The sequence below is a fragment of the Tilletiopsis washingtonensis genome (assembly GCF_003144115.1).
Source record: "Tilletiopsis washingtonensis strain MCA 4186 unplaced genomic scaffold FA09scaffold_10, whole genome shotgun sequence".
NCBI lineage: Eukaryota > Fungi > Basidiomycota > Exobasidiomycetes > Entylomatales > Tilletiopsis > Tilletiopsis washingtonensis.
The window spans coordinates 460,004-482,819 of NW_020312007.1; the positions used below are offsets into that span (position 1 = coordinate 460,004).

At 68.9% G+C, this 22,816-nt stretch overlaps 9 protein-coding genes across 9 annotated transcripts; 4 read left to right on the forward strand and 5 right to left on the reverse strand.

Annotated features, from left to right (window-relative positions):
- The first annotated feature begins 1,547 nt into the window (after window positions 1-1,547).
- FA09DRAFT_23098 (hypothetical protein) lies at window positions 1,548-3,817 on the forward strand. Its single transcript, XM_025739592.1, has 2 exons — window positions 1,548-2,516; window positions 2,577-3,817. Exons 1-2 carry the CDS (start codon window positions 1,852-1,854, stop codon window positions 3,691-3,693), a joined length of 1,782 nt encoding a protein of 593 aa, XP_025598527.1. The 5' UTR covers window positions 1,548-1,851; the 3' UTR covers window positions 3,694-3,817.
- Window positions 3,715-4,460, reverse strand: FA09DRAFT_23127 (hypothetical protein). The gene has a single exon (XM_025739595.1). It carries the CDS (start codon window positions 4,349-4,351, stop codon window positions 3,941-3,943), a length of 411 nt encoding a protein of 136 aa, XP_025598528.1. The 5' UTR covers window positions 4,352-4,460; the 3' UTR covers window positions 3,715-3,940.
- FA09DRAFT_329859 (hypothetical protein) lies at window positions 4,261-6,490 on the reverse strand. The gene is made up of 2 exons (XM_025742361.1): window positions 4,646-6,490; window positions 4,261-4,574 (listed from the first exon to the last, which is right to left on the reverse strand). Exons 1-2 carry the CDS (start codon window positions 6,306-6,308, stop codon window positions 4,372-4,374), a joined length of 1,866 nt encoding a protein of 621 aa, XP_025598529.1. The 5' UTR covers window positions 6,309-6,490; the 3' UTR covers window positions 4,261-4,371.
- A 563-nt stretch (window positions 6,491-7,053) lies between these two features.
- On the forward strand, window positions 7,054-14,159 carry FA09DRAFT_329860 (hypothetical protein). The gene is made up of 6 exons (XM_025742362.1): window positions 7,054-7,212; window positions 7,263-7,413; window positions 7,475-7,820; window positions 7,874-13,555; window positions 13,631-13,943; window positions 14,051-14,159. The coding sequence occupies exons 1-5, from the start codon at window positions 7,205-7,207 to the stop codon at window positions 13,789-13,791; spliced, it is 6,348 nt and encodes a 2,115-aa protein (XP_025598530.1). The 5' UTR covers window positions 7,054-7,204; the 3' UTR covers window positions 13,792-13,943; window positions 14,051-14,159.
- Window positions 14,160-14,324: 165 nt separating this feature from the next.
- On the forward strand, window positions 14,325-15,527 carry FA09DRAFT_329861 (siroheme synthase). The gene is made up of 2 exons (XM_025742363.1): window positions 14,325-14,629; window positions 14,729-15,527. The coding sequence occupies exons 1-2, from the start codon at window positions 14,500-14,502 to the stop codon at window positions 15,493-15,495; spliced, it is 897 nt and encodes a 298-aa protein (XP_025598531.1). The 5' UTR covers window positions 14,325-14,499; the 3' UTR covers window positions 15,496-15,527.
- FA09DRAFT_329862 (hypothetical protein) lies at window positions 15,522-17,953 on the reverse strand. Its single transcript, XM_025742364.1, has one exon. The coding sequence runs from the start codon at window positions 17,926-17,928 to the stop codon at window positions 15,595-15,597; it is 2,334 nt and encodes a 777-aa protein (XP_025598532.1). The 5' UTR covers window positions 17,929-17,953; the 3' UTR covers window positions 15,522-15,594.
- A 166-nt stretch (window positions 17,954-18,119) lies between these two features.
- Window positions 18,120-20,139, forward strand: FA09DRAFT_329863 (hypothetical protein). The gene is made up of 6 exons (XM_025742365.1): window positions 18,120-19,209; window positions 19,267-19,393; window positions 19,459-19,678; window positions 19,747-19,755; window positions 19,812-19,886; window positions 19,942-20,139. The coding sequence occupies exons 1-6, from the start codon at window positions 18,297-18,299 to the stop codon at window positions 20,080-20,082; spliced, it is 1,485 nt and encodes a 494-aa protein (XP_025598533.1). The 5' UTR covers window positions 18,120-18,296; the 3' UTR covers window positions 20,083-20,139.
- Window positions 20,140-20,272: 133 nt separating this feature from the next.
- Window positions 20,273-21,499, reverse strand: FA09DRAFT_338677 (hypothetical protein; the record flags this gene model as incomplete). Its single annotated transcript, XM_025744133.1, has 1 exon — window positions 20,273-21,499. The coding sequence occupies one exon, from the start codon at window positions 21,497-21,499 to the stop codon at window positions 20,273-20,275; it is 1,227 nt and encodes a 408-aa protein (XP_025598534.1).
- A 165-nt stretch (window positions 21,500-21,664) lies between these two features.
- FA09DRAFT_23218 (hypothetical protein) lies at window positions 21,665-22,322 on the reverse strand. Its single transcript, XM_025739603.1, has one exon. The coding sequence runs from the start codon at window positions 22,235-22,237 to the stop codon at window positions 21,830-21,832; it is 408 nt and encodes a 135-aa protein (XP_025598535.1). The 5' UTR covers window positions 22,238-22,322; the 3' UTR covers window positions 21,665-21,829.
- Window positions 22,323-22,816: the final 494 nt, after the last annotated feature.

Genomic DNA, 22,816 nt, shown 5'->3' on the forward strand with positions numbered 1-22,816 from the left:
GCCCCGTGCGCGCGCGCGCGCGCGGTGCAGGCGCCAGATCTCGGCACTCGGCCATCTCGGCGCTCGGGCCCTGCCTCGCTGCCCTCCTCCTTCCTCTGCGCTGACTGCACCTCGAAGGATCAGGTGCAGCACAGCTCGACGGGCGGCTGCGGCTGTTGTTGGTGCAGAGGCTCCTGCCCTCTCGGCCGTCCGCACGACACGCGCGCGGCGTGCCGAGAGCGGGTGCGGCATCGGCCCCTCTCTCTGCACGCTGGTGCCTGCGCACGCGCGCCGCTCCGCCGCCGCCGCCGTCACCTGCCGCAGGAGTGCCTTTCCGTCCAGGCACGCTGCTCATCTCTGCGCACGTTTGCTGCTGCTGCGCGGCACAGCTCATGTCACCTCGCCTTCTGGGGTGCACTCTCGGGTGATGGAGATGCTGCGCCCTTCTCGAGGACTGAGGAGAGGGTGCGACGAGGACGGACGCGGACCGCTCGCCAACCCACCCGCGGCCGGCAGCACCAGCCGCAGCATCAGCGCTGTCCCTACTGGTAGACGACGCCGCTCGCACAGCGCAGCGAGCAGCTCCTCTTGTCTTCGGCCGAGCAAGCAAGATCACCCGTGCCGGCGGCGAGACTGCGTGCTCGCGTCTGTGGTGCCTGATCCGGCCGCAAGCTCTCCGCTCTGGCGTGACGGCATCGATTACGTGGTGAGCGGATGGGAGCGGGAGAGAGAGCCGCCGTCGCCGCTGCCCGATGTCGGAGGCGCAGCCGGGCGGCGGCGCGGGCAGCAGATCAGCACGCGCCGCGACGTTTGCCCGCACGCCATCGGAGCATCTGCATGTGTCTTGCTGTGCGGGGGTGGCGCCGGTGCCGAGTTGTCGTGGGGACGGTCGCCGCCCGCCGGCTGCTTGTTCGTGGTGCGACGGCGCGCGTGGGGGAGCCGGTGCCGAGCGGGCGAGCTGGAAGCTTCCTTCCCGCCTGAGGCGAGCATCGTCGGCCGTCGCACTTCGTACCATCACCCTCCTCTCTCTTGCTGCGGCCCGAGCACACTTTTGAGCGTCCTCCCGTCACAGGTCCGCCGCCTTCGCGCGAGCTCGGCAGCTGCAGGGCGCACCCTCTCTTGTTCGCGCGTGGCCCGCCGCGTGGCCCGCTCGAGCCGCTTCTTCGCGCCCGCCACCCGCCGCGGCGTGCACAGGCCGCCTTCGGAAGGCCCGTCGATCGAGTCGGCCCGACCGCAGCAGGAGCAAGACGCTCTGCGACTGTAGCAGCAGCCCGCAGCTTGGCTGCTCTGCGCTGCGGCTGCACCTCGGCCTCGCGCCGCCGCTGCCCCGCAGCTCGCAGGCCGTCACCGCGCGTGCGTGCAGCGACGAGGATCAGGCACGCCTCCTAGGCCGGGCCGATCAGATAGCCGGCCCCTCACGGTGGTGCTCCCTCTTGTCGCCTGTTCGCCGCTGGGGCTGCAAGCTGTTTGGGCGCTGCAGTAAGAGTGCACGGGGCAGCTCGCATCACCGTGCACATCGCAGAACGTGCTTGGGCGCTCCTGTCTCCGCAGCGAGGGCGCTTAGAGGCAGGGCACCTCGCCGGCACCGCCACATCACATCACACTTCACCCGGCCCCGGCACACCGTCAGGCACAGCAAGCACCGCCTAAACGCCGCAGCACATCGAGGGTAGCGGCGTGCGCGCTTGGTGCGCCGGTGCCACGCCCCAACGGCCCCACGACGGGCAGCGCAGTCGGCGCCTCTTCGCTTCTTCGCGCGGCCACCGCTGCTGGCTCGCCTTCTTCTTCTCCCGGCAGCCTTCTTCCCTCAGCTCGCCATCCTCGTCGCTGTCGACGGCCCTCTCACCTTCCTCTCCGCCGTCTGCTGGCGCCATGACGCACGCCTCGCCGCCGCGCAGCGTCACCTTCGAGCCGCCGCTCTACCTGCAGCGCCAGGCTTTCCTCCTCTCGCAGCTGCGCCAAGCCAGCATCTCTTCCGTGCTCGACATTGGCTGTGCCGAGGGCCGGCTGCTCTCGCACCTCAGCAACGCCGCGCTGCAGCTCGATGCCTTTCCGCTGCCGCGCTTCAGCCGCATCCAGCAGGCGTGCGGCGAGGGAGCCGCCGAGCCGCGCCTCGAGGCCGAGGAGCTGGCCTTTGCGGCACCGCACATCGCACTGCAGCGCCTGAGCGGCCTCGACATCGATCGGCCCTCGCTGCAGGCCGCCGAGCGTGCGCTTGGCTCCGCACACTTCGCCGCGACGCCGCGCTGGCTCTCGCTCGACGTCCAGCTCTTCCACGGCACGCTGGCGGCGTACGACAGCCGTCTGGCCGAGCATGACTGCATCGTGGCGTCGGAGCTCATCGAGCACCTCGATGAGCAGACGCTGCAGCACTTCGCGCCCGTCGTGCTGGGCCGCTATGCACCGAAGCTTCTGCTCGTCACGACGCCCAATTACGACTTCAACCGGCACTTCGACGCGCTGGGCAAGATGCACGGCTTCGAAGACCCAACGGGACGCACGAGTCGCCGCTTCCGCCACGACGACCACCAGTTCGAGTGAGTGTGCCATGTCGGCCGTGCGCATGCCCGGGCCAATTGCTGACAACTGTCTCTCAGGTGGACGCGCAAGGAGTTCGCCACATACTGCACCTCCGTCGCGGCCAAGTATGGCTACGACGTCGAGCTCTCCGGGCTCGGCGAGCTCTGGCAAGGCGGCAACGACGGCGTCGACGCCGACGCCCGCTTCTGCACCTCCACCGCCGTCTTTCGGCGCAAGGCTCACGGCGCCTCGGCTCGCCGGCGCCGCGCAAAGGAGCGTCTGGATCGCTTCGGCGGCAGTCTGGCGCGCTCTGCTGCAGCCTCGGCGTCGGGCGATGAGAGCGACGTGCCGACCGTCTTTGGCGGCGAAGAGACGGAGGAGGAAGAGAGCGAGGTCGAAGACGAGCAGGAAGAGTCCTCGCGACGCTCGCCGCGCAGTCGACAGCCCAGCCATCTGCCCTGGCTCTCCTCGCCGCAGCCGGCGCGCAGCACGAGCCAGACGCTCGTGTCCACCTCTCCTCCATCGCCATCGCTGCCGGCGGCGCACAAGTCCATCTCGGCGCCCGCCGCGCTCTCAGCCTCGCCGACGGAGTCAGGGGACCAGCCGCACGCCCTCGTCTTCCAGCGTGCGCTGCCGGCTTTCACGCACGACGATGCAGCCGACTCTTCCGCCTCCTCCAGCAGACGCACAACGCTGGTGCTGGCACCCGACGAGATCGTCTCGCGCGTGCTCGACGAACTCTCCGTCGTTGGCGCGTGTGCCTCAGCGCCCGACGGCACTCTGTCGGCCCATGCGCCACTCTCGCAGCTCTGGCTTGCATCGGCGGTGCGTGCGGCATGTGGCGGGCGCATTGTAGCGCTGCTCGATGCACTCAGACTCGTCGAGCCCACGAGCGAGGAGAAGGCAGAAGTCGACGAGAAGCATGTTCGGCTCTTGGGCGGCGACGCAAGTGGAGACTGGCGTCTCTGTGCACTGCTGCAGCACAATGAGACCGAGGAGCACGACGAGCCGGGCAAGTGGCGCCTCCACCTCTTCTTCGCCGGCGCCGAGGTGCGCAACTGGCTCGTCGAGCCGCAAGGCATCACCGCCTGCGAGACCACCGGGTCCATGAAGACTCCCATCGCCGAGCTTGACTTTGCTGCGCTCGGCTTCGAGGACACGCACGGCGCGGCCGTGCCGACGTCGTGTGACTGACAGCAGCTGCCAGACCCAGCTGCCGAACTGGCCCTACAAGGGCCTCCTGTGTGCGATCAAGCACAGCGTCGCGCCCGCATTCCCTTTCCCCTTCTACCCCCCTCCCCCTACCTTACGGCACGATCACACTCATCGACATCCCAGCACGAGGCATATCATCATACACGCACGACCACAACGCTGCTTACCCTTCACACAAACTCCCACACACATGAGCCGCATTCCCCTTCCCGTCGTCACGTTCGACTCATCCCGAAAGGTCCGTCACACGAAATCGAAGTTTTGTCCTGACCCACGGCGCCAGGTGTACATGCGATGCAAGTCGCATTGCAGCACCTTGATGGGATGAGGCGAGGGTAACATGACAGAGGCACAGCCACGAACGCGACAGAGTGAGGAGAGGAGAAGGCAAGCGTGCAGGTGGGTGCGAGGAAGAATGCGAGTTGGCATGCGGCTTGAGAGCTTGGGTATGAGGTCCTTCGAGCCCCCGTCTCGACGAGGAGGGGGAGGGGCCAGAGCGAGCGAGCAGCGGAGAAGGGGGGGGGGGGGGGGGGGGGGGGGGGGGGGGGGGGGGGAGCAGGGCGGGAGGGCTATTGCGTGCAGTGTCAAGATCGAGCGCAGGGTCGTGCGGCGAAGGCACTGCCGGCGGCGTGGACATCGATGGGCACACGCGGCTGCTTACGCGCCCGTCTGCATCTCCTGCACGCCATCGGCGTCCTCCTTCTTCGGCGCGCCGGATGCGCTCGCCTCATCCGCCTCAGCCTTGCGTTTGGCTGCGTCGATGTGCACGCCATGCTTGCGCGCCAGCCTGATGCGCGCCTCGTCTAGACGCAGCACGAGCGCACGATGTTCCGAGAGGGCGTGGCGCAGATGCTCTACCGCTGTTTAGGCACACGAACAAGACCGTCAGCGCGTCCACTCTTTCTACACACCGCGCTGCCCGAGGACTCACAATGATGCAGCACGACGGCCTCGCTCCTTCCTCCTGTGCCGCCTTTGTTCTCCTCCTCTTCCTCCTCTTCCTCCCCCTGCAGGCCTGGCACTAGGGCGCAGAGACTCTCGTAGCCCTTACGGATGTTGGCTCTGCGCTTCTGCTCGCTGGCAATGTGGTTCTTCTTCTTCTCGGCCTCGGTCAGCAGCACGTGCGGCTGCTTCTCCTTCTTTTTCTCCTCGCCCGTGTCTCCCGCCGCGACGCGCGCCGCCCGCTCGGCTCGCCGTGCGGCCCGCAAGGGCTCGAGATGCGGCTGCAGGCGTGTGAGATGGGAAGAGACGAAGGCGCCGTGGAGCGTGCTGGGCAGCACGCGCAACGCAGAGTCGAGGTCGAGCGAGACGGCGGGCGGCATCGGCGCCGGCGGTGCAGGGGTAGGCGAGGCACTCGTCCGCGGCGGCTGCAGCGTGCCGGCGCTGGCGCCGGCGCTGGTACTGCCGCTGCTGCTGGCAATGAGGTTGCCCGCAGAGGCCGAGGCAGAGATGCCGGCGCGATTTGAGCTCTTGGCGCGCTTCTTCGATGCCGTGCCCTCGCTCGAGCTCGGCCGTTCCCTCGCCTCGGCAGCTGCGGGCTGCGAGGACGAGGCAGAGGCGCCGATGCCGTGCTGCTGCGCGTTGCCTGCAGCGTCGGGCGGCGCAGGGAATGAGTGAGAAGAGGGAAAGGCGAGGCCAAGGATGCCCAAGTCATTCGGCGCACTCGGCCCTATACTGCCGTTCGAGCTGTTCGACAGCGTCGATGCTGGGCCCGGAACGAGGTGCCCAGCGAAGAAACGCGATGGCCCGGCGGCGCCCGCCTGTGCGGAAGCGGGACCGTAGCGCGCCAGCGCGGCGGCATAGGCGCTGCCGTGCGGGCCGGGCGGATGCGGCGGCGTGGGCGCATGGGCCATGTAGCCGGGATGCTGCGGCTGCGGCTGTGATGGCGGATGAGCGGGCGGCGCCATGCTGCCGCTGCCACTGGCGCCTGCTGCGTGCGCCAAGTAGCGCTCGCGCTCGCGCTGCAGCGCCTCGAGCTGAGCATGCTGCCAGGCGCGCGAGCGACCATATGCGCCGCCGCCGCTGGCACCCGCACCCGCGCCGGCGGGCATGCCCGCCTCGTCGGTCTGCATCGCCTGCGCACCGCCGCCGCTGCCGGCGCCATTGGAGGGCGCGAGCCACGAGTGCTCAAAGATACTGGCGCGTCGCGGCGGCTGCGGCGGCGTGGGCTCGGCGAGCATGTGCGGCGACTGCGACCAGTGTCCGCCCGGCACGCCGAGGTCGCTCGTGCTGCGCGAGTGCGAGTGCGCGTGCGGCGGCGGCGGAGGGGCGTGTGGATGTGGGTGGAAGGAAGGCGGTGCGCCGGAGAAGGAGGGCGCGTTGAGCGTGAAGGGATCAAAGTGGTCCACCTGCTGGCTGCCGATGCCGAGCGGCGGCGCAAAGAAGCTGGCGCCGCCACTGCTGCTGCTGCTGCCTGCGGCGGGCGGCGAGAGCGAGGGCGCGAGCGAGGCGAGCGAGTCGGCGAGGAAGCGCGATTCGGAGAGGGAGAACATCGACGAGGCGCCGGCGGGCGGTGCGCCGAGACCACCGGCGCCGCCGCCGCTGCTGCCGCTGCTGCTGCCGGGCGCCGGCGGCGGCGCCGACGGGAGCGACATGGCTGGCGCGGTGTGCCCCACACACGCTCCTGCCCGGCGAGGCGCCTACTGCTGCTGCTGCGACGACGAGGCGCGGCAGGCGGCAGCGAGCATGCGCCGGGTCCGTGTGGTGAGGCCGCGGTGTGTTGGGCGGGAATGTGTGCGTGGAAGCGGCGAGGGCGCGGGTGAGGATGGAGTCGTAGTGGAGATCGAGGTGCAGGCGCGTGACACTTCGCAGCGACAGCGACCGCAGTCAGCGCGGCAGGCGACCGACGACGGCTCGCGGAGCCGCATCGAGGCGGATGGCCCCGCGACGGCGGCGCGCCGCGGCGCCCTTGCGGCCGGCCTGCCTCTGCTCGGCGCGCGGCGCCGCGCGCAGCGGCTGCACCTCTGCCTGTCTAGGCCATCCTGATCGCCCGGCATCTGCGGCAGCCGCGCCGCGCCCGGCCATCGCCTTGCCGTGCGCCCGCCGCAGCACACGCAAGCGACTCGCTCGTCGGCGCTGCCGTCTGTGCACGCAGATGGAGCACCAGTCGCAGCTCGTGCTCGCTCTCGTGGGAGAGCAGCACCATCAGGGCAGCCCTCGTCGACGCCGGACAGGTGCAGGCTCGGCGAGTGCGGGGCGGCGGCACGTCACCGGCCTCATGCACCGGCGCTGTGCGCCTGCCGCTGCTGGGAGCAGCAGATGCTTTCACGTCACCGCTGCCTGCCTGCCGTGCCTGTGCGGCTGCTGGCGCGCGGCCACCTTCACGCGCCCCGCACTCCACACAGTGTGAGTGCTGGCCTGCCTCGTCTAGCGTACGCGGCAAAATGGCGGAGCGGCCGTGCATCCTTCCCGCACCGGCGCCAAAAGCAACGACGACGACGACCGAAGTCGTCTCAGACTCACCACCACCACAGTCGCATCCCGTCCAGCCATGGACAGGTCAGTCTGCCGCCCACAGCGCCCGCTGCGCACCGCTCACTCGTCCGCAGCCTCGACTTTCCCACGCACCAGCTCATCCTCAATGAGCTGGCCCTCAACCTCGCCGACCATGCCGCCGCGGGCAAGCTCGAGCCGGCCGAGGCAAACGGCCTCATCACCGGCGCCTCGAGCAGCCGCAACAAGAGCGGCGCCCAGCACCTGGTGCGTGTGCTGTGCAGCAGCCTGAGCCAGCCTCCACGGCCCCTGACGTATCCGTCACCAGACCGCCTCGGCGGCGCGCACGCAGATCAGCCTGGCGCTCTTCGCCTCGTCCATCTCCTCGGCCTCGCTCAGCACGACGCACACCGTCGACGAGGCCAACGACCGTCACCTGCGCCCCGTGCTCGACGAGGTCGTGCAGGCCGCGCGCGAGCTCACGGCGCTCGACATCGAGGAGGGCATGAACCTCGTCGACTGGCCGCTGCCCGACCAGCTCGCCTTTGCCCTCACCTCGAGCCTGCTGCGCATCGCCCACAACGCGCCGCAGCACCGCCAGCGCTGCCTCGACGGCGTCCTCGTGCTGGCCGAGAAGCTGGCGCTCGGCCTCAGCGCCGCCACGAGCCCGGCGTGTGAGTCGCGCGTGCCGCTCCTGCAGCCTGTGCCAGTGCTCACCCATCCCCAGATGTCATCGCAACGCGCCTGGCACCGGCGTTCCACGGCTTCTACCGCGCCCTTTCTGGTGTCGCCTTTCACTGGAGCCTGGCCGAGTTTGCGCGCCTCGCCGTCTCGCTCGAGCCCATCACCAGCGCGAGCTACAGCACCAAGCGCCTCAACGACGCGCTCCTCGTGCTCCCCGAGCAGGCGGCCGCGCGCGCACAGGCCGACCGCGCCACGCGCCGCAAGCCCAAGCAGCCCACGGTGCGCCCTAAGGACGACGACGACGACGACGATGCGCGCAGCACCGGCTCCGTCGACACCTTCTTCTCCGGCGACGAGGAGGAGGAGGACGCCGAAGACGGCGAGCTGGTCGACACCGGCGCCTTCCCGCAGAGCGACGAGGATCTCGAACGCGAGGACTACCGCACCGCGCTGCTCTCACACTACCGCCGCACGGGCCGTCCGCTCTCCGGCCACTTTGTCCTCTGCGGCGCCGTCGAGTCGCTCGGCTCCGTCATGGCTCAGGCACTCGCCGCGCACGCCAGCCCGCCGATCGCCAGCTTTGCCGACTACCAGAAGCGCGCGCTCGACCTTGACCGCATCGACCCGGCACGCATCGCCAAGGCCGAGCGCTTCGACCTCGACACGAGCGAGCAGGCCGCCTCGGCAGACGTCACCGCCAAGGCGTGGACGTCGCTGATGCGCTACGCCGTCAAGGACCCGCGCGACGCCAACTCGGCTGCGGCTGCGCCCGCGCAGAACGGCGAGGACGAGAGCAACGGCATTGCCTCGACGCTGCTCTCCGTGCTGCCGCTGATCGGCACCACTAAGCGCACCGCGGCCTTCGGTTCGGAGGACGAGTCTGGCGCGGCGTCCGTCTCTGTGGAGAAGGGCCTGCTGGCCGCCTCGCGCTTCGCCAGCCGCGTCTACCACGATCTGCAGCGCTTCATCGAGTCCGAGGGCGCCAAGCGTGGCGAGCTCTTCATCGACGTGTACGCGCTTGAGATTCTCTCCGAGAGTCTCAAACTCGGTGCTCTCGTCTCCATTGCTGCGAGCCGCATCGGCGACTCGGGCGTCGACTCGCACACGCTCGTGCGCATCCGCTCGCTCCTCTCCGAGGCGGCGCTGGTCTTTGAGCCCCTGGTGCAGAGCGCAGCGCTGCAGAGCGTCTCTGTACTTGTGCGCAACTTTCCCGCGCTTGCGCTGCCCATGACGACGCAGCTGCGGCGCTTCGTCACCAGCCCGCTGGCCATGTTCGAGCTGGACGAGAGCACGCACGGTGACGGCGCCAGCTCGTCGATCAGCCCTGTGCTGGCCAGCGCTGCCAAGGCGATCGCCATCTGCGTCACGGCCTCGCGCAACGACGATCTCGTCGTGAGCACGATGTACACGCTGCTCAACTACCTCGGCAAGGACAGCTCAGCCGGCGGCCTCGCGCCGGGCGCCATGGCCAGCAGCGGCATGTCGATCCGCAGCGGCGTCAGCCGTGCAGTGACTGGGCGCGACTTTAGCACGGGCGGCGGCGCCATGACGATCTCGCCGGCGCGCACAGACAGCCAGAAGCGCCTCATCAGCGCGTCGACAATCACCATCGTCAGCCGCCTGGCGCTCGAGGTGGCCAAGCCCGAGGTCACGGCACTGACAATCAGCATGCTGCTGCAGCGTCTGCGCACGGCAGACGAGGGCATTGAAGCCGCCATTCTCACCAACCTCGTGCCACTGGCCCTCGCCGGCCCGGACCAGGCGTATGTTGATGTGATGCGCGCCTTTAGCCAGGTCAGCCGCAGCGCCCTCACGGGCGGCGCCAACCGCCGCGGCACGTCGTCGGTGCAGGCTGCGCAGGTGCGCCTTGCTCAGGGTCTCGGCCAGCTGCGCGAGACGGCGCCGGACATGGGCAGTCGCAGCGACGACCCCGAGGCCGAGGAGCAGCGCCAGCCGGGCCGCAAGGAGATGTTCCTGCTCGAGCTGCTCGAGCTGTACGCCGAGAAGGGCATGCAGCTGCAGACGAGTCTCGCGAGCGGCAAGGCATCCAAGGAGGAGGCCAGCGAGCTCACGGCAGACCTGGCCAGCCTGCTGCCCGCCATTGCCGCCGTGCTGCAGCACGACGACATCAACCCCCAGCAGAACTCGACGCCCGAGATGGTCTCGCACTTCCGCAACCTCTGGTTCCTCTCCGTCATCTTCGACATCGCCCAGCCGGCGCACGTGCGCGCCACCGGCGCCTCGACGACGGCGCGCCGCGGCAGCCTGGCGGGCCTCACTGTCAGCGCTGCGCCCGCCACGATCCAGCAGGCGCTCGGCGAAATCAGCCTCAAGACGCCCGCCCTCGTGCCCGAGAGTGCGCACAACTACATCGAGTCGGACCTGGAGTTCAACTCCGTCCTCAAGCGCGACTACACGGCGTCTGCGCTCGATGTGCAGCGCAAGAACCTCGCGGCGCTCATTCCCAGCCATGCGAGCGAGGTGCGCAGCCTACCCTTCCCGCGCATCACGTTCCTCAACACAATCTACTGCCTCGAGTGCACGCGCAGCGCCATGGGCCGTCCCTCGACGATCCTCTGGTACTTCGTCAACGCCGGCCTCAACGAGAGCAGCCTGGCGGGCCCGATGGAGGCCATCTCGGAGGCCGTCATTGCCTCGTTCATCCGCGACCTCTCGACGCAGGTCGCGAGCCACAGTGTCGACCCGATGGTCAGCCACGAGGTGCGCGCCCTGCTGCTGGGCAGCTGCCACCGCGTGGAGAAGGTGCGCCAGGTGTCGCGCCGCTTCCTGGACCGTCTCGTGCCGTCGTACCCGAGCCTGCTGTGCAACAAGGAGGTGGTGGTGGCGCTGCTCGAGATCCTCACGCTGCTGCGCCAGGGCTGCGAGGGCGAGTACCTCGACGAATACTCGCCGCAGTACCACTTCCGCTCCGAGCGCGCCGATCTCGAGTTCGACCTCTCGGCATCGTACAGCCAGCGCGGTGAGATTCTCAGGGAGTTCCTCAAGCGTGCGCGCGACTTCCTCGGCGAACTGCTGGCGCGTGCGCCCGTCGAGCTGCAGGGCATCCTGCACAACTACCTCAGCAGCTTCGACGACCACACCCTGCCCGGCCACTCGGAGCTCGGCAAGTCGGTCGCGCTTGACTTTGCACGCGCGATGCCCACGTCGGGCCCGCAGGACGCATTCCTGCCGGCGCTCGGTGGCTGGCGCGCCGACGCGACGAGCAGCTTCGTCGACGAGCTGGCGTCGAAGAGCACGTACATGGGCGAGGTCACGGGCATCCACCTCGCGCTCACGAAGGGCGTGCTGGAGCTGCAGCAGGACCCTGTCAACAACTTCTCGCAGGAGAGCGTGGCCGAGTGCAAGCGCCAGCTGAATGCCGTTGCCGTGCAGCTCGCCGAGGGCGGCAAGCCGCTGCCGTTTGCAGAGCTGCGCCGCCTGCTCTACCGCTCCGCCGCGCTTGCTGTGGCGCTGCCGACGGCCGACTTTGACCTGCTGCACTACATCGTCGCCATCCCGATCCGCGTCTTCACGCCTGCGGCCATCAACGCCGCCAGCCACGTGTGGACGTGGGTCATCGGCGAGCGGCCCGAGGCCGAGACGAAGATCATGGTCGAGCTCTCGATCGGCTGGGCCTCGACGATCAAGGCTCGCCGCGGCCTCTTCTCGCCCGCCCTGACCGGCGGACACCCGCTACTCAAGAAAACGGAGATGAGCGCCTTTGACCGCAAGGAGGTGATGCGCGAGCGCGAGCGCGCTACAAAGCTCTTCTCGCCGCACCTGACGCTGCTGCGCCTCATCTCGAGCCGCTTCCAGGCGTTCCGCTACCGCGACGGCGCCATGGTGCTGGCCATCGTGCGCATGCTGCAGCGCTCCGCCCAGGCCACGCCGCTGATGAGCACACACGCGCTCTCGCGCGAGGTGCGCTTTGCGCTGCTCACGTTCGGCTTCCGAGTCATCCAGCGCAGCCGCCTCGACGGCCTCGTCGAGTTCCAGCTGCGCAGCGCGCTGTACAAGATCGCGTTCGCCTGGTTCGCCGTGCCGGCGCAGTGGACATTCGGCAGCAGCCGGCTGCAGGTCGCCGCCGAGATGTCGCTCATGCGCGAGCTGCTCGCCACGCTCGCAGCCGACAAGCAGCGCTCCGTCTTTGTCATCACCTCCTTCCCGCCGTCGCTCGAGGGCGTGCGCTTCCCCGGCGGCCTCTCCGTGGCGGGCGCCGCGCGCTCGTTCGAGGAGCAGCGCGCGCTGCTGCAGCTGCTCGTGGAAGACGAGCTGAGCCGCTTCACCGTGTGGAACAACCCGACGGGCGAGGGCAAGCGCGACGCCGACTTTACGGGCCAGCTCTCGGGCAGCATGACCGATGCGCGCTGGCAGCAGACGATCCGCACGGCGTGGCGCGTCAACCCGCACGTCGCCGTGCAGATGGTCGGCCGCTTCCACTCGGCGACCGTCGAGAAGGAGGTGGGCCGCCTGGTGCGCGCGCAGCCGCACAAGGCCGTCGCCAGCGGCGACGCACTCGGCCTGCTCGTGGCCGAGCACCTGCAGCTGGCGACCAAGGAGGGCACGGACCTCAAGTGGCTGCTCTACTGGGCGGCCGTGACGCCGGTGGAGCTGGTGAATCTCTTCCAGCCCAAGTACGGCAACAGCCCGATGCTGCTGCAGTACGCCATGCGCGCCCTCGAGCACCATCCGGTGTCCCTCACGTTCTTCTACGTGCCGCAGATTGTGCAGGCGCTGCGCGACGACGAGTACGGCTACGTGGAGCAGTTCATCTTCCAGACGTCGAAGATCTCGCAGCTCTTCTGCCACCAGATCATCTGGAACATGAAGGCCAACTCGCACAAGGACGACGAGGGCGAGGTGCCGGACCCGATGAAGCCGACGCTCGACCGCATGGTCGACCTCATCGTCGCCGCGCTGTCCGGCGAGGCGCGCAAGTTCTACGAGCGCGAGTTTGGCTTCTTCAACGAGGTCACGGGCATCTCGGGCAAGCTCAAGCCGTTCATCAAGAAGAGCAAGGCGGAGAAGAAGGCCAAGATCGACGAGGAGGTCGGCAAGATCGACGTCGACGCCGGCGTGTACCTGCCGTCGAATCCCGACGGCAAGGTCGTCGACATTGCGCGCAAGAGCGGCCGCCCGCTGCAGTCGCACGCCAAGGCGCCCTTCATGCTGACGTTCAAGGTGCACCGCGACGTCGCCGACGCGCGCGACAGCGACGAGGTGGCGCCGGGCGCCGACTCGGCCGCCGACGTCACGGGCGGCAAGACGACGGGCGTCGACGTGTGGCAGATGGCCATCTTCAAGGTCGGCGACGACTGCCGGCAGGACGTGCTGGCGCTGCAGTGCATCGCGCAGCTCAAGAACATCTTTGCCAGCGCCGGCCTCGACCTCTACCTCAATCCGTACCGCGTCACGGCCACCGGCCCGGGCATGGGCGTCATCGACGTCGTGCCCAACGCGACGAGTCGCGACGAGATGGGCCGCGCGCAGGTCAACGACCTCAGCACGTTCTTCGTGCAGCGCTACGGCAACCGCGACTCGATTGCCTTCCAAAAGGCGCGCCAGAACTTCATCTCGTCGATGGCCGCGTACAGCCTGGCGTGCCACCTGCTCAACGTCAAGGACCGGCACAATGGCAACATCATGATCGACGGCGACGGCCACATCATCCACATCGACTACGGCTTCCTGCTCGACTCGGGCCCGGGCGGCATGCAGTTTGAGCGTGAGTAGAGGCGGCGCAGATGGCGTGTTGTGCCGCGCACGTACGCCGAGCTGACCCGCGCTTTCCCCACCGCAGCGCCGTTCAAGCTCTCCGTCGAGTACATCACGCTCATGGGCGAGGACGGCTTCAAGACGTTCTGCTCGATGCTCGTGCGCGGCTTCCTCGCCGTGCGCGCCTACGCCGAGCCGATCATCGACATGTGTGTGCTGATGGCCGGCGCGGATCTGGGCTGCTAGTGAGTGGTGCCCGCGCTGCGCTGCCCGAGGGGGAACGGATGCTGACGTGCCCGGTGTGCGCCCGCTGCAGCAAGGGCAACCCGACGCAGGCGATCCAGCGCATGCGCGAGCGCTTTGCGCTGGGCCTCAACGAGCGACAGGCGGCACAGTTTGCCATGGAGCTCATCGAGAAGACCAAGGTGAGTGGGTTGCTGGCCGTGGGCTGGCGGAGGTGCTGCAGCATGTCGCTGACGCGCGCGCGGCCGCACGCAGGGCTCGGGCAAGTCGGTCTTCTACGACTACTTCCAGGAGAAGCAGAACGGCATTCCGTATGCCAGCTGAGGCGGCGAGAATGCCTGTGCCGCGTGCAATGTCTACTTTTGCTCTCGTTTGCTGGTCCCTGGAGCGATGGTGTCCCTGGAGCGGAGGCTCATGATGATGGCTCGTGGCTGGCGGAACGGCGAGCTCCGCCGGCCGCGCGACACGGAGATTATCTCGCCGCGCCGGCGCTGCGGCGCGCGCCGCGGGCGTCTGTCAGCACTCGACTTGTCGCGCGACCTCTCTTCCCGACCCTCACCTCCGCTTCTGCCTGTCCCTCTCGTCTGCCTTCTGCCCAGCCCGATCCTTCCGCGCAGACGTCTTTCAATCTTCACCCATCGCCGCGACTCCATCTCGCCGCGCCCTTGGCCCTCTGGCCCTCCACCTGAGCGTGATCGATAAGCCGGCACGATGGCAGAGAACGGCTCGCGCGCCGACAACGGCAAGTACCAGCCCATCTGCAAGGGCGGCGGCCTGCTGCTCGCCTGGCAGCTCAAGGGCAAGCGTGTGCTGCTCGTCGGTGGAGGTCCTGTCGCTGCCGGTGAGTGCGCCCTTGAGAGCAGACGCGGGCGAAGAGGTGCCGGGTCCCGCTGCGCGCATTCCTTCACGGCCGGGCATGCTCACGCGTGCGTGCGCCCAGGCCGCCTCGTCAACGTCAAGGACGCCGATGCGCACCTCACTGTGCTCGCGCCGCGCTCCGGTCTGTGCAGCGAGATGAAGTTCCGCATCTTCGAGCAGAAGGTCGTGGATGCATACGAGGACCGGCTATTTGAGGGCGACAGCGACCTCGCAGGCTTCGACATGGTGCTCACGGCCATCGATGATGCCGACCTGTCGCGGCGCATCTGCCAGATGTGCCGCGCACGCCGCATTCCCGTCAACGTCGCCGACGTGCCGCCGGAGTGTGACTTCTACTTTGGCAGCCTCATCCGCCGCGGCCCGCTGCAGGTGCTCGTCTCGACGGGCGGCAAGGGCCCGCGCATCGCGGCGCAGACTCGCCGCATCATCGAGCGCGCCATTCCCGAGAACCTGGGCGAGGCCATCGAGCGCGTCGGCGTGCTGCGTGCGCTGCTGCGCAAGCAGGCGCCGGAGCAGAAGGTCGGCGCGCGGCGCATGGCGTGGATGATCGACGTGTGCGAGACGTGGAGCTTCGACGAGCTGGCCAACATGACCGAGGCCGACATGCGCGCCATTCTCGCGGGCTGGGAGAAGGGCACCGTGCCCTCGGCCAGACGCGTGCGCGGCATCAAGCACATGGTGCCGCGCGCCGAGGACGTGCGCAAGCGCATCACCGGCCGCTGCCCCGTCGCCGGCTACTGCACGCCCTGGCTCGGCGGCATCGGCGGCTTCGTGCTCGGCGCGGCCGTTGCATCGGCGATTCTCCTCACGCGCAAGACGGCGCGGTAGCGGGCCCGGGCCAATCACAAAGTCATCCTCAGTGTGCAGGCTGTGTGCTTTGCGTGGGGTATGGGTGGGGGCTGGTGTACAGCGGAGTCAGGTGAGTAACTAAGCACGTCGCGTCTTGGTCGCCATGGTGCTGTGTCCGTAGATGCTGGCAGGCACAGGGTTGGCCTTGGGCACGGCGCGTGCGCGGGCCTCGCGATACTGCAGCTCCTCGCGCTGCATGCGCTCGCTGCGTGCCTGCTCTCGCTCCGCCTCGAGCACCTTCTCGTGTCCGGCGCGCTTGAGCTCCCAGGCGGCGCGCTCGCGCAGGCGTGCGTCGACGCTCGAGACGAAGGCACCTCGGCTCTTGCGCCCAGCTGGTGCCGGCGCTTCGACTCGCCTAGCCGAGGCGCGCAGCGATGCAGCGCCTTTGCCGAGTTCTTCCGCGCGCACGCGAGCTCGCTCTGCTTCGAGGCGCGCCTCCTCCTCCAGCGCCAGCTGTGCCTTGCGCTGCTGCATCCAGGCCGGGACCGGGTTGGCACGCGGAATGATGCGGCCCGCCGTCCGCTCGCGCTCAGACGCCGCCGCCTCCTCAGCACGCGCTCGTGCGGCCTGCTGATGGCGGGTCTGGCGCGCGAAAGCTTGCGCACGCGGGACGGCGACAAGCATGCCTGTCGACGAGAGGCGGAAGCCTTGCGGCACGCCCACGATGGCGTCTTGAGCGGTGCTTGTTGCCGCGCCTGAGCTGGCCAAGCTGGCACGAGCGTCCTTGCGCGACGTGACTGCACTGCTCCGCGCTGTCGCCAGCGCGCGAGCTGCGGCCGAGCGCACGGCGCTCTCGCGGCGGGAGCGTGCAAAGGGCGATCGTGGGATGGTGATGCCCGAGGCGCACGGTCGGGAGGCGCGCGCACGCACTGGACGCGCCGGTGGGCTCAGCTCGAGGTCGTGAGACGACGGTCGAGAGGCAAGAGACGGGCCAGGAGCGTCGTCCTGGTCCGCAGGTGCAGCGACGCTCGGAGCAGCATCAAAGGAGCTTGCGGGCGTCGCGTCTCTCATCGAGGAGCGTGTGCGCCGACGCGGCGTCACGTCACGCGGCGGCTCGGTGAGCGAGGTGCTGCTGGCCTGGAGCAGTTCAGGCGTGGCGGGCCGTGAAGGCTGAGACGGCGCGTCTGGCTCGGCTTCTTGCTGTGTGACGACGACAGCTTGCTCCTCAATCAGCTCGGCGACTTGTGGCACATCAGCTGGAGCCGCAGTCTCTGTTCCGCTCTCCGTCTCGGGCCGCGACTGCAGCTCGTTTGGCATCTGCGCCTCCATCACCGTGCTGGCCTGCTGAGCACGTTGCTGCTCGCGCTTGCGCAGTAGATGACTGATGCGGGCGGCCGGGAGTGCAGACTTTGCGGCGGCGACGACCGGCGCCGCGGGCTTCGCTTCTGCCGGCGCTCGACGAGGCGCGACAGCTTCTGCGGGCTCCTCGGCGTGCTTCGTTGCTGTACCAAGCGTAGTGGTGCGTACGGCCCGCCGCGGCAGCTTCGACGGAGAACCTAGCTTCGGCGCAGCTTGCGTCAGAAATGGCTCAGAGGGCGCGGCGTCCGGCTGCGGGCTGGGCGGCACAGGCGTGTTCCGCGTCGAGCGACGAGGCGAGTCGACGGCCGCTGTTGCCACAGGCGCCGGAGAGGCAGGAGCAGAGGCGGCCAGCTCGGTCGGGACGATTGTGCTCCTCCGCTTCCTCAAGGCGCGGCCCTTGCGCTGCTTGGCCTCTGTCCGCGCCGGACTGGGCTCGCTGCCTCCCAGCTGCGCCTGCTGGCTCGCAACAGGCTTCTTCTCCTGCTGCTCTTGCGCTGGCGGCTCGCTCTCTCCCATGTCCTCCCACGCCAGTCGCTCTAATTCCTCCTCGCCAAGCAGACTCAGATCCACCACCTGGTCCGCCTTGGTGCGGAACATCGAGGCGCGCGGCTGTCTCCTGCTGCCGCGCACGCCGTTTGCGGCGCGGCTCGATGCGCTGCCGAGGGTGCGCTTGAGCGGCGACGAGGGCGAGGCTGGGCCCAGCTGCAGCGAAGCATCGAAGAGCATGCTCATCTCGTCTGCCGGCCGCGCTGCGGCGGCTGCGCTGGCGACGGCCAGCTTGCGCGACTCGGCGCGGCTGCTGGTGAGGTCCTTGAGGCGCATGAGCGCCGCCAGCGCCGGCGATGCAGGCGGCCGCAGATGCGTCGCAGGGCGGCGGTGTGCCGGCAGTGAAGGCGTGCCGGGCGGCATGTTCTCCTGCTGCTGCAGCGTGTCGTCCAAGCCGAGCGTGCGCTCCTTGTCGGGCGAGACGTAGATTGGGCGCAGGCGGCTGGGGCCGGCGCGCGGCGTGTGGCGCAGGAGGCCGGGCGAGACGTCGAGCTGCTGTGCGGACGGCATGAGGTCGCGCAGCGAGTCGTCGTCGCCGACAAGGCTGTCGAAGGAGGCGTCTTGCATGCTTGCGTGAGGATGGTGGATGGCGTAGTGTGGACGGCGCAGGCACGGGCGAGCGGCTGGGTGGAGGCAGTTCAGCGTGTAGATCATCGGCCAACCAACACTCGCGCCGCGCAGCAAGCCGCACGAGAGACGCGCGCGGGTTGTCGTGCCACCGCTGCCGCCGCCGCGCGCGGCGCCGCCCTGCCTCCGCTCACCGCCCATGCTGTCCTCAACGGCCCGGCGTCCATCGCATCCTGGCATCCGTTGGGCCTGCCTAGCTGCCAACCCAACCTCGCGTGCGCCGCGCGTGGGCAGCAGCGTCGCAATGGAGCATGCGCAGCCGGCGCCTCCATCGTCGTGACCCACCTCACCCTCGCGGCCAGTGCCCCATGCTCGCACTGCTGCTCCTCGCATTCCTGCCGCTCATCCACTCTCGGCCCCTGCTCTCCTCGCAGCCGCGCAGCAGCTACGCGCATGCGCAGCACAGCCATGCGCGCAGCAGCGACCTCTTCGAGCCTGCTCAGCCGCCGCTGCTTGATCTCGCGGCCAGCAGCTCGGCGGCGCTGGCGGCGCGCAGCCTGAACTTCTCGGCGTCCGTCGGCGGGGCCAGCAGTGGCGTTGCGCTGGCCGTGCAGAACGAGACGGCATCAAGCCTCGATGCAGTCATCTCGGCATATGCGCTCGACCCGACACCATGGACGTGGACCTTTCCCACCTCTGCTCCCGCACCCTTGCGGCGCAAAGCCTATTCGCAGGACGCCGCCACGCTCTCCGACTCGGCGAGCTTCACGAGCAGCTGGCTGGCCTCGTCGCTGAATCTCTACAGCGGAAGGGTGCTGGTGGGTGCGCAGAACCTCGACTTTGTCTCGATGCCGAGCGCCGATGGCGGAGCAATGACGACGGCGCTCAAGGTCTCCTATCCCGACGGCTCCTACGTGCCCTCTGCTGCCCACTCCAGCTCGCGCAGGCGCGCAGCGGCAGCGTCCAACGCACCCATCGGTGGCACCTCTTTCTATCCGCAGCCCTTCGCACTAGCGCCCAACTCCACGTCCAGCGTCGCAGTAGGCGGCGGTGATGCCAGTCGCGCGGCACATCTGCTGCGCTACACCATCACCGTGCCCAGTGACTTTGCCTTCGTAAAGGGCGGCAAGCTGCCGGGCCTCTACAGCTCCGTCGGCACGCAGGATGCGTCGGGCTCATGGGACGCAAACACCGATGCTTGCAGCGGCGGCGCCCGCAACGGCGTCGGCGAGAGCTGCTGGAGCGCTCGGCTCATGTGGCGGGAGGGTGGCGCTGGAGAAGGTGCAATTGCGGCGAGGCTCCACCTTGCAAAGCAACGCTGCTGACCCTCGCCCGCAGTGTACGCTTACTTTCCGACTGCCAAGTCGGGCGCCTATGACCCTTGTGCCCCACGCTCCACCATGGTCTGCAACGACGCATATGGCACCTCGATCGGCCGCGGCTCCTTTTCTCTGGTGCCGGGCTCGTGAGCAGGCACCAGTCGGAGTGGCGGCAGAGACTGGCTGCGCTGACGCTTCTTCGTGCTTGCAGCTCACTTACCATCACCCTGCTCGTCCAGCTCAACAGCGATCCGACCATTGCGAACGGCCGCATTGCGCTCTGGGCCGACGATAAGCTCGTGGTCAACGAAGAGGGCCTGCTGCTGCGCAGCGGCACTGTGCCCACGACACGCACTGGCAAGGGCGGCGGCAGTAGCGATACTGCTGCGGGCGCCGTCACGCCGAGTGGCTCGGCGCAGTGGGTCGACAAGGTGCGTGTGTCGTCGTCGTCGAGCCGGCGCCTGAATGAAGCTGATGTGCTGCCGACGCTCGTCGCTAGGTCTTCTTTGTAAGTGGCCTGCTCTGAAGCCCTGCCGCCGGGCGCTGACTGCGGCGGTGCCACAGTCCTCCTTCTTCGGCGGCTCCACGCCCGACTTTGCCGCACAGGGCAATATGTCGCTGTACTTCTCCGACTTCTCCGTCAGTTCAGGCTGGACCTGCACATACTTGCCTTCGCTCACACGTCCTGAGTCAGCTGCATTCCGGCTCACAAGCGTCCACCTCGTCTGGCCCGAGCGTCTCGGCGTCGAGCAGCAGCGTCAAGCTGCCCTCTCCCCAGCGTGTCTGGCTCGCAAGCTTCGTTGCGTCGCTGCTTCTCTTCCTTCTCGCCCAGTGAGGGGCTCGTCCATACAGGTACTGTCGTCATGTCATTGCCGCAAGGTATAGAAAGTCCTTCAGCGCGGGCTCGATTGCGCAAAGCGAGGCAAGAGTGGGCGTCGTGAAGGTGATGCGCGGTGCGAAGGGGAAGCTGGTCCATAAGTGGTGGGACAAGAACGCGCTGAGGCGAGCGCGAGCCGAGCGAAAGCCTAGTCGTTGTCGGCGTACTGCGGCGCAAAGCCGCCGATGGCGTTGAGGGCGATGCGCGACCAGCGTCTGGCGTCGAAGAACGGCCGGCTGCCACTCTTGGTCGGGCTGGGCTTGCCGAGGCGGGACACCGGCCGCGGCGGACTGCTGAGGAGCGACTCGTCGGCACGCGGAGCAGACAGGGGCATGGCACTGTGGCGCCGCACGTCGCGCGGGCGGTAGTGATAGTCGTCGTCGTCATCGTCCTCCTCCGGCTCGGGCGTGAGCCTCGAGTAGCCAAAGGCGGGCGTGTTGGAGCGCAGCATCTCGGGACTGGCGCGCTGCACGGCCGAGTTGCTGCGCTGCATGCCTGGCATGCCCGCCTGCAGATAGGAGCCGCTGCGCTGGATGCCCGTGCCCATGGCTGCGCTGAGGCGCGAGCGTGGCCGCTCAGGCTGGTCGGCCGTCGCGGGGCGTGGTGCGGCGAGGAAGTTGATCTTGCGCTCGCGCGGCCGGTCGAGCGCCAGCTCCTCGATGCTCCACTCCGCAAGCATGGCTGCGTCGACCGACGGCTTTGCACTGTGCGTAGGGCGCGGCCGCGTGCTGTCGCCGAGGCGCGGCTGCTGCTGATGCTGATGCTGATGCTGCACGGGCGCCAGCAGGTGCTGCTGCGTCGGCGAGGTGCCCGGCGCCGCAGTCGGCTGGTGAAGCTGGCGGCCCGTGAAGCTGGCGGTGACGTCGGAGAGCGAGGGTGCCTTCTCGCCCGTCTCCTGCTCGACACGCACGCCCTCGAGGCGCCAGTCGAGATAGGCGAGCTTCTCGGGCGAGTTGAGCGTGCCGCGCGGCGGGCGAGGCACGGGCAGCGAGAGGCGCCGGTCCGCCTTGCTTGGCCGCGACGGCGGCAGGGGGTCAGACTGCTTGCGCACGTTGGGCTCCCGCGTCGCCGCCGCCGCCGCCGTCGTCGTTGGCTCTCTGGCGTTGAGGAACTCTTGCAGGCGCTGGTGCTGCTCTGCCAGATCCATGGCGCTGCCCGGCGCCGGCTTCGGCGGCGCCGGCTCCTCGACGACGAGAATCATGGCCGACTTGCGGCGCTCCTTCTTGACCTCCTCGTTGGGATCGCGCGGCCGCGCGGCGTACGACGAGGAGAAGGGCGACTGGTCGAGCTCGGGCGTGCGGCGCGAGGTGCGGCGCTTGAGCCCGCCGAGCAGGCTGCTGCGTCCCGGCGGACTGGAGGACGTCTGCATGATCATGGTGCGCCGCGGCTGGGCGGTCGCGGGATGTGCGGCAAGCGACGGGGTTGTGAGCGCACACGAGGAGGTGTTGGGAGGAGAGAAAGCGCCGCTGTCACTGACGGCAGCGCTATCTGTCGTCGTCGACGGCGCTGTTCAGGTCCCAGCAGAGGTGCGGCGGCAGCAGCAAGTGCGGGAGCGTGTCGGAGCTGCTAAGGCCGCGCCTGTGCCGCGCCGGCCGAGGAGCCCACCCGTCTCTGATTCTCCCTCTCTGCCTGCTCCCGTGATGGCCGAGCGAGATGTGATGCGGCGCTGCCAGTGCCTCCAGCTCATAGTCAGGGCAGGGGCACACTAGCTGTGCTGCAGCGGGTGCCGGGCCCGTGTCGCAGGCTGCCCGTGTGTCGCCTGCGGCCCTGAGACGGGAGCAGCCACCGCGCAGCACTCCGCTCGCATGCTTGCTCCCCTCTCGCTCGCTCTGTTTGCTGCATCAACAACAGGCAGGCAAGCACTCTCGCGCCGCCGCACAGGCACCATCGCACCACAGCAATGCGCGTCTCGTTCGATCGCAACGGCTGTGCGCTGCTGATGAGGTGCCTGCCGAGGCGCATCAAGTGCTGATGTCGGGTGCCTGTGCCAGGGCGGTGAGAGCAGGGATGGGCCGCCTGCGCCTTCCCCGCACCGTGCCGCAGGTGCAGGGCGGTAGGAGGCACGGCAGGAGCACCAGGTGCAGCGGCAGAGGAGAGACGACACGCCCACCATAGGGCCTGAGCGTGCTCGCAAAGGCAGGCCAGCAGCGCCCTCTTCTCCCTTGACGTCCTGCCGTGCAGGGGCGTCCTGCCGGAACTTCTGCGCAGCGCCGAAATAAGAATAAGAATAAGACGCGGCGCCGGGTCTCAGCGCCACGCACGCGCACCCATGCGCGGGCGGAGCTGCAAGCCGCCCGTCGGCTTGGAGAGGGTGCGCATCTCGCGCTGCCCTCGCTGCTCTGCTGCCGCAGCATCCCGCAACAGCATCAGCAGCAGCTGCAGAAAGAGAGCGTTCGCCCGCCACCGCGACAGCCGCCACTTCATCGCCGGCCCTCGGGCAGCCCGCGTGCCGCTCCCATCCCGCCCGCTGCGGCGCGCTGCATGGAAGAAAAAGCTCCCGACGCGCTCGAGCCCTCCCTCGGTGCCTCGGTGCCTCTGCTGCGGCTGTTCCGGCTGCTGCCGGCGCCGACGCTGCACGGCGCTGCGCGCTGCACGACGATCCGTGCTTCTTTCTGCTCCCGCCGCGCTAAGGGTACGCTGCTCCCTCGGCCTCAGCACACGCCTGCTGCTAGCGGCGGAGAGCGCTGCCTCT

Excerpts from the sequence above, each read along its gene's own strand:
- FA09DRAFT_329862 (XM_025742364.1), bottom strand. The coding sequence starts at position 17,928 with ATGCAAGACGCCTCCTTCGACAGCCTTGTCGGCGACGACGACTCGCTG.
- FA09DRAFT_329860 (XM_025742362.1), top strand. Across the intron at positions 7,821-7,873 it reads CGCCGCCACGAGCCCGGCGT|ATGTCATCGCAACGCGCCTG; the intron begins GTGAGTCGCGCG and ends ACCCATCCCCAG. Across the intron at positions 13,556-13,630 it reads GGGCGGCATGCAGTTTGAGC|CGCCGTTCAAGCTCTCCGTC; the intron begins GTGAGTAGAGGC and ends TCCCCACCGCAG.
- FA09DRAFT_23218 (XM_025739603.1), bottom strand. The coding sequence starts at position 22,237 with ATGGTGGGCGTGTCGTCTCTCCTCTGCCGCTGCACCTGGTGCTCCTGC.
- FA09DRAFT_23098 (XM_025739592.1), top strand. The coding sequence starts at position 1,852 with ATGACGCACGCCTCGCCGCCGCGCAGCGTCACCTTCGAGCCGCCGCTC. Across the intron at positions 2,517-2,576 it reads CACGACGACCACCAGTTCGA|GTGGACGCGCAAGGAGTTCG; the intron begins GTGAGTGTGCCA and ends ACTGTCTCTCAG.
- FA09DRAFT_329859 (XM_025742361.1), bottom strand. The coding sequence starts at position 6,308 with ATGTCGCTCCCGTCGGCGCCGCCGCCGGCGCCCGGCAGCAGCAGCGGC. Across the intron at positions 4,575-4,645 it reads GGCCGTCGTGCTGCATCATT|CGGTAGAGCATCTGCGCCAC; the intron begins GTGAGTCCTCGG and ends GTGCCTAAACAG.
- FA09DRAFT_329863 (XM_025742365.1), top strand. The coding sequence starts at position 18,297 with ATGCTCGCACTGCTGCTCCTCGCATTCCTGCCGCTCATCCACTCTCGG. Across the intron at positions 19,210-19,266 it reads GGAGGGTGGCGCTGGAGAAG|TGTACGCTTACTTTCCGACT; the intron begins GTGCAATTGCGG and ends CCTCGCCCGCAG. Across the intron at positions 19,394-19,458 it reads TTTTCTCTGGTGCCGGGCTC|CTCACTTACCATCACCCTGC; the intron begins GTGAGCAGGCAC and ends TCGTGCTTGCAG.
- FA09DRAFT_23127 (XM_025739595.1), bottom strand. The coding sequence starts at position 4,351 with ATGTCCACGCCGCCGGCAGTGCCTTCGCCGCACGACCCTGCGCTCGAT.
- FA09DRAFT_329861 (XM_025742363.1), top strand. The coding sequence starts at position 14,500 with ATGGCAGAGAACGGCTCGCGCGCCGACAACGGCAAGTACCAGCCCATC. Across the intron at positions 14,630-14,728 it reads TGGAGGTCCTGTCGCTGCCG|GCCGCCTCGTCAACGTCAAG; the intron begins GTGAGTGCGCCC and ends GCGTGCGCCCAG.